This window comes from Bos taurus, chromosome 12 (genome assembly GCF_002263795.3).
Source record: "Bos taurus isolate L1 Dominette 01449 registration number 42190680 breed Hereford chromosome 12, ARS-UCD2.0, whole genome shotgun sequence".
Taxonomy (NCBI): domain Eukaryota; kingdom Metazoa; phylum Chordata; class Mammalia; order Artiodactyla; family Bovidae; genus Bos; species Bos taurus.
Window position 1 is genome coordinate 70,811,249 of NC_037339.1, and position 12,764 is coordinate 70,824,012.

Here is a 12,764-nt window from a genome sequence, read left to right on the forward strand (position 1 = left end):
ACTAGGAGTAGTATTCCTGGGTTATATGGTACCTTTGTGGCTGTACTATTTTACATTCCTACCAGTGTATGAGGGTTCCCGTTTCTCTATATCCTTTCTACTTGCTATTGTCTTTTTAGTTATAGTACTGAACCATTTAAGATCAGTTGTTGTTCAGTCGCTCAGTCATGTCCAACTCTTTGTGAGTCCATGGACTGCATCACACCAGGCTTCCCTGTCTTTTACCATCTCCCAGAACTTGCTCCAACTCATATCCATTGAGTTGGTCCATTAACCTCAGTAAACAATTGCAGATAGAGGTCTTATGACATCGTCCCCATGTTTACAAGCTTGTGCCTGGCCTAGTGGTCATGTACCTAGAAGGCCTTCATTTGTTCAATGAATAATAAAAAAACAAAAAACAAAAAACATTTTCTTGTATATTGCCTTAAAACCTAACGTTTTTTACAAAGTGTATTCACAATTTCTGAGGCTTACAATAACCGTGTAGGAAGTAGGAGAAATATGGGTTTCTCATTTTACACCTAAGAAATTTAGATAACAAGCAAAACATCAAGATCTCTGGTCCCTGGCTTCATATACAGTCTTCTCTGTATAATTCAACACTGATTCTCAATATCTCTACTAAAAAGCATATTAGTTAATGTTCAGAAGAAATGCTAAGTTTCAAAAGATCTTAATTTAAAAAAAGACAAGAGAATGGACTGAGTGTATTCAGCAGTTTGGAGATGGCTAATTATGATCCTGAGATAGTAGTGGGGACTGGAGACAACAGTCTGGGGCAGTCTGACAAGGGAAGTCACTAAACGTCCATCTTCAGCAAGAAATTTATCTTTGAAGTAGAACTAGGGCTGGAAAATGTAGGCAATGTCAAAGAGACCATCAAAGAGAACTGTAAATCAGATGTGAGGACTGACTATAAAGGTTGTAGATTGTGTTAACTGAGAAAGAACTAGCATCAGAAAGCAGGTAATTGAAAAATTACAAATTTCAGCTCTCATTGTCTTCCTTTTTGTAACAGAAAATTTCAAACATGCATGAAACATCAAGAAAATAGCATAGTAAACCCCTATCATGTCCATTAATTTAAAACTATCAACATTTTGCCATTCTTATACATTTGACTTAAAAAATATTTGAATACATTAAGGTCTTCTTCAAAAGCCATTTTCCTTCCAGCTTTATTGAGGTATAATTGAGAGTCAAAAATTGTATATAGTTAAGTTGTAGTCTGATGACTAGATACATGTGTATATTGTGAAATGTAATACTTCACACTTTATCCATTTTCCCTTTTTCATTTTTTATGCTGAGAACACTTAAGATGTACTCTCAGAAAATTAAAAGCATGCAGTACTGTATTGTTAAGTCCTGTATATCAGTTCTGTAGCACTTACTCATTTTTGAATGGCTGAAGCTAAAAGCCATTATTCATAAACAATGTTTTAGCCAAGGTAGATGGGCAATTATCCAAGAATAATAAACTGATCTTGTTATAAGCACCACAAACTTTGATCTTTCTTCATTTAGGGTGAAAGGGAAGGGAAGCTGCTGAGCTAGCAAGACAGCCACACAAAGAACTAAAGATTTGAGTGAGAGCGCAAGATCTTATTCTTTCAGTTATGAAGTCACTCATTCAAACAGCATATTCTAAACACTTTTCACACACACTGTCCATCCACCAGTGAGACAGACCATGCTGGAATCTCACTTGAGTCTAAATTAGGATTCATCATTCACTTGTTTGAAGACCTTGGACAAGTGCTGTCCTTGAGCTTCATTTTTCTTATCTGTAAAGTAGCGATGATACTACTTTCTTGAATAGGGCATTGTTAGAGTTAAAATGAGGTAAGGCCCCCAGAAAAGCATACGACCTGTGCCCTAGAACATATGTCACTCTTATTCTGCCAGGCCCTGAGCTCATGATGAAAGAAATCATAAGGCAGCCTCTCTCTCCCCATGTTCTCCTTTCCCAATCCAAGAGGGCAGCAAAAACCCACAGAGATCCCCCACACAATACAACATGTGAGATGCCAAAAGCCTTTCCCAATAACTGCGTGGTTTCATCTTCCAAAATCATTTGAGCTTTTCTAACCTTCTGTTTCCTTTCCTTAGGTGTTTGTAGCTCAACAAACAAGCTGTGTTAAACCCTGCTGTTGTTTGAGGTCAAATGCTTGGCCATAAATTGTATATAACCCAAGTTACTAAGCTGGAGGCAAAGTGAGGCCAAACAAACCAAAACATAGTAGTTCAGAGCAGACAAAGACTTACTGTAAGGGCCAAGGCAAGGAGTACAGGCAGCTCATGCTCAAAAATCTGAACTCTCTGATGGATTTCAGGGGAGGCTCTTTAAAAGCACAGTGAGGGAGAGAGTCCAGGGTGTGTGATCAGCTACTGCTCTATTCTTTAATTGGTTGGTAACAAAGCTAGTGTCACAGGGTTTAGCATCATCAATCCTTAGGCTCCCGCTGGTCAGGGTTTTTGCAGTTAACTGCATCTGGTGGGGTTTTTAGCAAAACAACTCAAGATATGCATCAGACACTGTTACTAGGTTCTTCAGGGAGGAACTATAGACTGTTACATGGCTGATCTACTGTTTAAATATTTTTTGATAATATGTTCACATTCTTTTAATCATTAGTCCTGAGTTGGCCTTTTGTGACTCAGGGGAGGCCTGGGAGAGTAAAGCTTTTCTACAACAAGAGACAGGCAGAGGAAAAGGGCGTGGGGAGGCGCACATCCCCTGGGAAAGGTGCTGCTCCACTACAGTTCTCCCACAGTGCCCTTTTTTAGTACTGATGAGGGCAGCTTGCCCAGAGGTCGGGCTGCTATCTCCTTTTACCAGATGCAGCGGCGGGGCGGGGGCGGGAGGTGGGGGGAGGGGGGATGGCGGGCGGAGGCGGGGGGCGGGGGCGGGGGGCGGGGGGGGGGAGGTGCGCTGTGGAGGGGTGGGTGGCAAAGTCTATGCTCCCTCTGCACCTCCTCGGTGGGTGCCTGGGTTCACAGCAAGCACTCTGCTAGAGTCTGAAGTCAGGTGAGTAGGTTGGGGCTTCTGGGAGGACCCAGTGTGGCGGGCAGTTCACTTACCCACCTCTATCAGCTGCCCTCATGGCCTTGCCTTCCACCTGCGTGGCTCCTTGCAGTGTCCTCCCTAGCCTGGGGGTGGGGGTTGCGGGGCACTCCCATCGCTCCCGCGCTGGGCACTCCTCAGTTGTAGCAGAGCGCGTAGCGGGCAACCTGGTGGGAGGGCGCTGACAGGCAGCTGGCACTCCACTCTCAGAGACGCAGGTGGTTCTCAGTTCACGCCAAGCAGACCGGAGAGGCGGCCAGGTCTCCAAAGTCTCTGTCCGGCCCTACAGGAACAGCGGCAGCGATTGCAAGGACGGCCACGACCCGCACCCACACCCTCGGCCAGCAAGATGTTGCAGGTGTTCCCGGAGAGGAAGCCCAACCCGCTGCAGGACGCGAACCTCTGCTCACGCCTGGTATTCTGGTGAGCGCACTGCCTGAGCTGAGACGCGCCGAACTTAACGCTGCAGGCGCTTTTCCCTGGACCGAGGGTCAGGATGAAGGAGCGCTTTCCGCTGGCGCTCCTACTGCCCGGTTTCTTGCTTTTGGTGGAACCCTCCCACACCGGCGGGGTAATTTCTGCCTGCGCCTGGGCGCGTGCGGCGGGCGGGAACCTGATGGAGGTGGGGAGGGTGCCAGGGACCTGGTGACTGGGGCACATCTCTTTCCACTCGAAGGCCCGCTAGCCTCCAGTGCCCGGGAGCGGGCCCACTGGAGAAGTACTGTATCCTCACACTCCATCCTTAGCCGGCTTCCCCAGTTAGAGCTCCGGAGTTCGCAGTTCTGAACTAAAGTTGCACTCGTTTACCCTCCTTCCTTTATCTAATTAGTGCCCTGGAGTGTTGTCACCTTCCAATAATGTCCCCACCTTTTCCCATATTCCTTAGGTGACAGCTGAGTTCCAACTTCACCCGGCCCCTTCGTCCCTGTGTCTATGACCATGTCTCCCTCTCTCCCTGTCTTCCAGTACACCTGTTACTGTACATCCTGGTATTTGGTTGGGTCAATATTCATGTGGGTGAATAACAGTTATTTTGTATTTAACGAATGGGAACAGTATTCTTGAACACGTTTTGCTTTTGCCTGGGACACACAGCCATGACTGAAGAATGTATTTGACCAGCCCCTTTTCTTAATTTGGAGTAGGAAATGGCAACCCACTCCAGTGTTCTTGCCTGGAGAATCCCATGGACAGGGGAGCCTGTAAGGCTACAGTCCACAGGGTCGCAAAGAGTCTGACACTACTGAGAGACTGAGCATTTCCCTAATTGCTAGTATTTTTGCTTCCTCCTTTGAGGACAACCCTGGGGATGGGGTCCCTGAAGCCTGTGGGGTCTTATTTCTAGCCTTTGGGGAAGTGGCGCATGGTCTTGAAACAGGTGGTCCTGCTACCTAGTTAGACCTCCTTCTCCTTGCTCCAGGACAGGCCAGTAAATTGGGAGAGGAGTTGTTTGGGCAAGGGTTAGTCACTCTATTTGGAAAGTCAGAAGTCTGAGTAGACTGCAAATTAATGTCCTAGAAAACCATCTTACCATGGTCTGGCACTAGTTTCTTTTATAGAACAAAAAGGAGGGAAGTGAGGAGGTAAAGTAGAAAAGCCATTTGTTGTTATTGAGTTGCTAAATTTTGGGTGACTCTTTTGTGACCCCATGGACTGTAGCCTGCCAGGCTCCTCCGTCCATGTGATTTCCCAGGCAAGAATACTGGTGAGGGTTGCCATTTCCTTCTCCACAGGATCTTCCCTACCCAGGGATCAAACCCACACCTTCTGCATCGGCAGGTGTTTTCTTTATCACTGAGCCACCTGGGAAACCCCCAAAGGTCCTAAGTTATTGCAAATATCTCCTGGTCCCCTCTGAGTGTGTTAATATTTTTTGTCCTGCAGCCATTCATAGATGGTCTGGGTCAGGATGTTTCCTGTGAGCTAAACAAAGGTATTTTAGTTTAACATTAAGACTTGAGGGGCCATTATGTATACTTTGAGCTATAGACATCCCTTTCCTGATTAACTTGTAGCAAAATCAATAGAATACAAAGGTTAAAATAAAAGTAACAGATCTAACATGGAATCCAATTTTTTCTTCACTCTTATAGTCCTGCCCTGGAGTCCTTTGTTCTTGAAAGCACTGAAGGTCCTTGAGCTGGAAGGAAACACAGATGAAAAAGGGCTCAGAGGTGAAACTCTTCTTCCACTCTCTTAGGCCACGCTGTGGGGCCTGCTGGGATTTTAGTTCCCCAACCAGGGATTGAACCTACACTCCCTGCAGTGGAAGTTCAGACTCTTAACCATTGACCCACCAGGGAAGTCCCTGAAACTTCAGGTTTTCCGTCTAGTAGCTGAGACTATTAACTAGGTGGGTCTCAGCCTTTGGGCTTTGATCACACTTGGGTGATGATTAGATTTTTTGTGCTGAGAACCTAATCTTTTCATCTTTCCTACATATTCTGATATTTCCTTTTTATGGGACCACCTAGGGGACCCCAGGGGGATGGGAGTTCCTATGCTTTTTTCCATTGTGGTGTTCAGTTTGTGTAACTGCATTTCTGGATCCTTAGGTGGCCCTTAAGGAAAGAGGGGCCTAGAGGGAGGAATATGGATACGGGTACCTTAAATGGTAACAAAGTTGGCAACTGTCTCCTTAACTTCAGGCAGTGCTACAGCCAAAATTTTGGCTTTCTCTGCCTACTGATGCCAAATAAAAAAAATATGGAGACAGAGTTTGGAGGGAATAGAAAGATGGCTTTAAAAATCAGCCAGCAGAGGGGAGAACACAGCAGGCTAAGGCCTAAAGAACCATGTACCCCCACCCTGGGGAACCAAGAGACTTTATATAGCCTGGCTCTTGTGGTCTTAGGCTGAATGATAAAGTTCAGAGTAATGATGTTTTTGGGCTTCCAAGGTGGCACAGTGGTAAAGAATCTGCCTGCCAATGCAGGAGATGCAAGACAGGTGGGTTTGATCCCTGGGTCAGGAAGATCCCCTAGAGTAGGAAATGGAAACCCACTACACATTCCTGCCTGGAAAACTCCATGAACAGAGGAGCCTGATGGACCATAGTCCATGGGTTTGCAAAGAGTTGGACATGACTGAACAGACACAGCACAATGAAGTTTTTGCTTTTTTTTTTTTTTCTTCCTGCATTATTTCAAAACAGTCACAGCTGGCATCAGGCAGCCTGGTAATTGGGGTCCGCTTGTCTCTGGATTTTTGGCCTGCAGTCTTTCTGAAATGCAAAAACCTGTAAAGCGTAGTTTTCTGTAAGAGAGGTCAGGGAGAGCAAATACCAAGTGCAGGGTGTAATTTACCTAGTATTAGGGGGTGATAGGTTAGCTTCTGGTTACACTACAGGTTAGTAATGGTTAAAGTAAAACTAGAAGTGATTAATTCTTTCAGGCCTGTCCACGTTTCTTCCCTAGACTGTTCACTGTTCTTCTTACTTCCCTTGCTTTCAGGAGAGGAGAAACTTCATTTCTATTTTTGCTGCAATAGCAGGGCAAGGAACTCTCCAAGCATGTTCTGTTTGTGAGTTTCAAAGTGTATGTGCTTGGAAATGGGAAGGTGAAGACTTCTAATTTTGGACTAGGACACTGTGACCCTGAGAGACCTCTTTAAATTGTTTGTTTGATATTTGATAGTAATAACACTGCTGCTGCTGCTGCTGCTGCTAAGTCACTTCAGTCGTGTCCAACTCTGTGTGACCCCATAGACGGCAGCCTACCAGGCTCCCCCATCCCTGGGATTCTCCAGGCAAGAACACTGGAGTGGGTTGCCATTTCCTTCTCCAATGCATGAAAGTGAAAAGTGAAAGTGAAGTTGCCCAGTCGTGTCCGACTCTTAGTGACCCCATGGACTGCAGCCTATCAGGCTCCTCCGTTCATGGGATTTTCCAGGCAAGAGTACTGGAGTGGGTTGACATTGCCTTCTGCAGTAATAACACTAACTGTGGATAATTAAGTATGGATGATCAAAGCTCTGTTCTACCTTATAATCCCCCTAGTGGGTATTTTTTGCAAAGCTGGGAACTCTTCAGTTTCCATTAATAAAAGGAGTTTGTATTTCTCCCTATACCTTTGAAATGGGAATCTGAGTTCTTGTTCATGGAGCCCAAGAATGAACTTCATGAGCAGGCAAACACTCATGGTAGCAAACAAGCAGGATTTATTTTAAGGTAAAGAGAAGTACAAAGCCCCAGCATAGACACTCAGAGTGGGTGAAGTGCCCAAAAAGGTGAGAATTATAGCATTTCATGTCCCACTCCAGTGTTCTTGCCTGGAGAATCCCAGGGACAGGGGAGCCTGGTGGGCTGCCATCTCTGGGTCACACAGAGTCGGATACGACTGAAGTGACTTAGCAGCATGTCTTTATTAGTATTGATCTGTTCCTTTTTGGCTGGCTCATGTCCCTGACATATGTAATCTTTGACCAATCAGTTTGAAGGCCACTATGTACAGTGTGTCATCTTTATGTTTTTTTTGATCCCCAGTTTTTCAGTTTTTTTAGACATTGAGTTGCCATTCCTGTGATTCTTTCTCATGACCCCAGGCCACTGTTTAAGGACCAGATGTATGGGTTAAGAGTTAATGGTCCATCTGGTATTTTTCTTCTTGATAAATTGGACAGCAGTTAATGATTGTCCTGTCTTGGGTCTGGATATTTTATGACCAACCAGACTGAGGTGGTATTCTTTTGGATGCCTGGAAACTGGAACAACAAGTATAGCTTTAGGTTAATGGGTTGAGATGTTTATTTGAGAGGGTTGCGATTAAAAAAAGGAACCGAGGTCTCATACCTACACTGACTGCCTAGCAATTTCTACCTCACCTTGAGAGGTAAATAATCTACTTGGGCTCTCAAGGAGAAAAAATAGAGAAAGGCCTTAAATTTTTTTTTTTAGCAAGTTATTTATATTTCTTTATTTATTTGGCTGTTCTGGGTCTTTGTTGCGGCATATGGGGTCTTTGTTGCTGCATGTGAGCTTTCTTTAATTGCAGTGGGCAGGGGATGTTTTGAGCTTTGGTGCATGGGCTTCTCATGGTGGTGGCTTCTCCTGTTGTGGAACACAGGTTCTAGGGCCTGTGAGTTGTTGTAGCAGGCAGGCTCAGTAGCTGTGATGCTCAGGCTTAGTTGCCCCACAGCATGTGGGATCTTAGTTCCTGGACTAGGGATCAAACTCCTGTTTCCTGCACTGGCAGGCAGATTCTTAACACTGGGCCACCAGGGAGGTTTTTTTTTTTTTTTTAATTTAATTTTATTTTTTACCTTTACAATATTTTATTGGTTTTGCCATACATCAACATGAATCCAACACAGGTATACATGTGTTCCCCATCCTGAACCCTCCTTCTTCCTCCCTTCCTGTACCATCCCTCTGGGTCGTCCCAGTGCACCAGCCCCAAGCTTCCAGTATCGTGCATTGAACCTGGACTGGTGACTCATTTCATATATGATATACATGTTTCAATGCCATTCTCCCAAATCATCCCACCCTCTCCCTCTCCCACAGAGTCCAAAAGACTGTTCTATACATCAGTGTCTCTCTTGTTGTCTCGTATACAGGGTTGTCGTTACCATCTTTCTATTCCATATATATGCGTTAGTATACTGTATTGGTGTTTTTCTTTCTGGTTTACTTCACTCTGTATAATAGGCTCCAGTTTCATCCACCTTATAAGAACTGATTCAAATGTATTATTTTTAATTGCTGACTAATACTCCATTGTGTATATGTACCACAGCTTTCTTATCCATTCATCTGCTGATGGACATCTTGGTTGCTTCCATGTCCTGGCTATTATAAACAGTGCTGCGAGGAACATTGGGGTACACATGTCTCTTTCAATTCTGGTTTCCTCAGTGTGTATGCCCAGCAGTGGGATTTCTGGGTCATAAGGTAGTTCTATTTCCAGTTTTTTAAGGAATCTCCACACTGTTCTCCATAGTGGCTGTACTAGTTTGCATTCCCACCAATAGTGTAAGAGTGTTCCTTTTTCTCCACACCCTCTCCAGCATTTATTGCTTGTAGACTTTTGGATCACAGCCATTCTGACTGGCATGAAATGGTACCTCATAGTGGTTTTGATTTGCATTTCTCTGATAATAAGTGATGTTGAGCATCTTTTCATGTGTTTGTTAGCCATCTGTATGTCTTCTTTGGAGAAATGTCTATTTAGTTCTTTGGCCCATTTTTTGATTGGGTCATTCATATTTCTGGAGTTGAGCTGTAGGAGTTGCTTGTATATTTTTGAGATTAGTTGTTTGTCAGTTGCTTCATTTGCTATTATTTTCTCCCATTCTGAAGGCTGGCTTTTCACCTTGCTTACAGTTTCCTTTGTTGTGCAGAAGCTTTTAAGTTTAATTAGGTCCCATTTGTTTATTTTTGCTTTTATTTCCAATATTCTGGGAGGTGGGTCATAGAGGATCCTGCTGTGATTTATGTCAGAGAGTGTTTTGCCTAGGTTCTCCTCTAGGAGTTTTATAGTTTTTGGTCTTAAATTTAGATCTTTAATCCATTTTGAGTTTATTTTTGTGTATGGTGTTAGAAAGTGTTCTAGTTTCATTCTTTTACAAGTGGTTGACCAGTTTTCCCAGAACCACTTGTTAAAGAGATTGTTTTTAATCCATTGTATATTCTTGCCTCCTTTGTCAAAAATAAGATGTCCATAGGTGTGTGGATTTATCTCTGGGCTTTTTATTTTGTTCCATTGATCTATATTTCTGTCTTTGTGCCAGTACCATACTGTCTTGATGACTGTGGCTTTGTAGTAGAGCCTGAAGTCAGGTAGGTTGATTCCTCCAGTTCCATTCTTCTTTCTCAAGATTGCTTTGGGTATTTGAGTTTTTTTTTTTTTTTTTTGTATTTCCATACAAATTGTGAAAGGATTTGTTCGAGCTCTGTGAAAAATATCATTGGTAGCTTCATAGGGATTGCATTGAATCTGTAGATTGCTTTGGGTAGTATACTCATTTTCACTATACATTTTCACTAGTATATACATTTTCACTAGTATAATCATTTTCATTGTTTCTTCCGATCCATTAACATGGTATATTTCTCCATCTATTAGTGTCCTCTTTGATTTCTTTCACCAGTATTTTATAGTTTTCTATATATAGGTCTTTAGTTTCTTTAGGTAGATATATTCCTAAGTATTTTATTCTTTTTGTTGCAGTGGTGAATGGAATTGTTTCCTTAATTTCTCTTTCTGTTTTCTCATTGTTAGTGTATAGGAATGTAAGGGATTTCTGTGTGTTGATTTTATATCCTGAAACTTTACTACATTCATTGATTAGTTCGAGTAATTTTCTGGTGGAGTCTTTAGGGTTTTCTATGTAGAGGATCATGTCATCTGCAAACAGTGAGAGTTTTACTTCTTCTTTTCCAATCTGGATTCCTTTTCTTTCTTTTTCTGCTGTGACTGCTGTGGCCAAAACTTCCAAAACTGTGTTGAATAGTAGTGGTGAAAGTGGGCACCCTTGTCTTGTTCCTGACTTTAGAGGAAATGCTTTCAATTTTTCACCATTGAGGAAAATGTTTGCTGTGGGTTTGTCATATATAGCTTTTATTATGTTGAGGTATGTTCCTTCTATTCCTGCTTTCTGGAGAGTTTTTATCATAAATGGATGTTGAATTTTGTCAAAGGCTTTCTCTGCATCTATTGAGATAATCATATGGTTTTTATTTTTCAATTTTTTAATGTGGTGTATTACATTGATTGATTTGTGGATATTGAAGAATCCTTGCATCCCTGGGATAAAGCCCACTTGGTCATGATGTATGATCTTTCTAATGTGTTGTTGGATTCTGATTGCTAGAATTTTGTTAAGGATTTTTGCATCTATGTTCATCAGTGATACTGGCCTGTTGTTTTCTTTTTTGTGTCATTTTTGTCAGGTTTGGGTATTAGGGTGATGGTGGCCTCATAGAATGAGTTTGGAAATTTACCTGCCTCAGAAATTTTCTGGAAAAGTTTGAGTAGGATAGGTGTTAGCTGTTCTCTAAATTTTTGGTAGAATTCAGCTGTGAAACTGTCTGGACCTGGGCTTCTGTTTGCTGGAAGATTTCTGATTACAGTTTCAATTTCCGTGCTTGTGATGGGTCTGTTAAGATTTTCTATTTCTTCCTGGTCCAGTTTTGGAAAGTTGTACTTTTCTAAGAACTTATCCATTTCTTCCACATTGTCTATTTTATTGGCATATAATTGCTGATAGTAGTCTCTTATGATCCTTTGTGTTTGTGTGTTGTCTGTTGTGATCTCTCCATTTTCATTTCTAATTTTATTGATTTGATTTTTCTCCCTTTGTTTCTTGATGAATCTGGCTAATGGTTTGTCAATTTTATTTATCCTTTTAAAGAACCAGCTTTTGGCTTTGTTGATTTTTGCTATGGTCTCCATTGTTTCTTTTGCATTTATTTCTGCCATAATTTTTAAGATTTCTTTCCTTCTACTAAGCCTGGGGTTCTTCATTTCTTCCTTTTCTAGTTGCTTTAGTTGTAGAGTTAGGTTATTTATTTGACTTTTTTCTTGTTTCTTGATGTATGCCTGTATTGCTATGACCTTTCCCCTTAGGACTGCTTTTACAGTGTCCCATAGGTTTTTGGTTGTTGTGTTTTCATTTTCATTTGTTTCTATGCAAATTTTGATTTCTTTTTTGATTTCTTCTGTGATTTGTTGGTTATCAGCAGCGTGTTGTTCAGCCTCCATATGTTGGAATTTTTAATAGTTTTTCTCTTGTAATTGAGATCGAATCTTACTGCATTGTGGTCAGAAAAGATGCTTGGAATGATTGCAATTTTTTTGAATTTACCAAGGCTAGATTTATGAACCAGGATATGATCTATCCTGGAGAAGGTTCCATGTGCACTTGAGAAAAAGTTGAAATTCATTGTTTAGGGTGAAATGTCCTATAGATATCAATTAGGTCTAACTGGTCTATTGTATCATTTAAAGTTTGTGTTTCCTTGTTAATTTTCTGTTTATTTGATCTATCCATAGGTGTGAGTTGGGTATTAAAATCTCCCACTATTATTGTGTTATTGTTAATTTCCCCTTTAATACTTGTTAGCAAATTTCTTACATATTGTGGTGCTCCTGTGTTGGGTGCATATATATTTATAATTGTTATATCTTCTTCTTGGATGGATCCTTTGATCATTATGTAGTGACCTTTTTTCTGTCTCTCTTCACAGCCTTTGTTTGAAAGTCTATTTTATCTGAGATGAGTATTGCTACTCCTGCTTTCTTTTGATCTCTGTTTGCATTGAAAATCTTTTTCCAGCCTTCGCTTTCAGTCTGTATGTGTCCCCTGTTTTGAGGTGGGTCTTTTGTAGACAACATATATAGGGTTCTTATTTTTGTATCCATTCAGCCAGTCTTTGTCTTCTGGTTGGGGCATTCAATACATTTACATTTAAGATAATTATTGATAAGTATCATCCCATTGCTATTTACTTTATTGTTTTGGGATCAACTTTATACATGCTTTTTGTGTTTCCTGTCTAGAGAATATCCTTTAGCATTTGTTGGAGAGCTGATTTGGTGGTGCTGAATTCTCTCAGCTTTTGCTTGTCTGTAAAGCTTTTGATTTCTCCTTCATATTTGAATGAGATCCTTGCTGGGTACAGTAATCTGGGCTGTAGGTTATTTTCTTTTATCACTTTAAATATGTCTTGCCATTCCCTCCTGGCTTGAAGAGT

General features: G+C 41.8%; 1 protein-coding gene across 1 annotated transcript in view; it reads left to right on the forward strand.

Moving 5' to 3' along the window:
* LOC100337053 (ATP-binding cassette sub-family C member 4) overlaps positions 1-12,764 on the forward strand; it is a 1,051,816-nt gene that overhangs the window by 19,366 nt on the left and 1,019,686 nt on the right. Inside the window, exon 2 of the mRNA XM_059892301.1 lies at positions 3,360-3,493. Coding sequence (XP_059748284.1) covers positions 3,420-3,493 — 74 coding nt within the window. The 5' untranslated portion in view covers positions 3,360-3,419. The remainder of the gene's footprint in view (positions 1-3,359; positions 3,494-12,764) is intronic.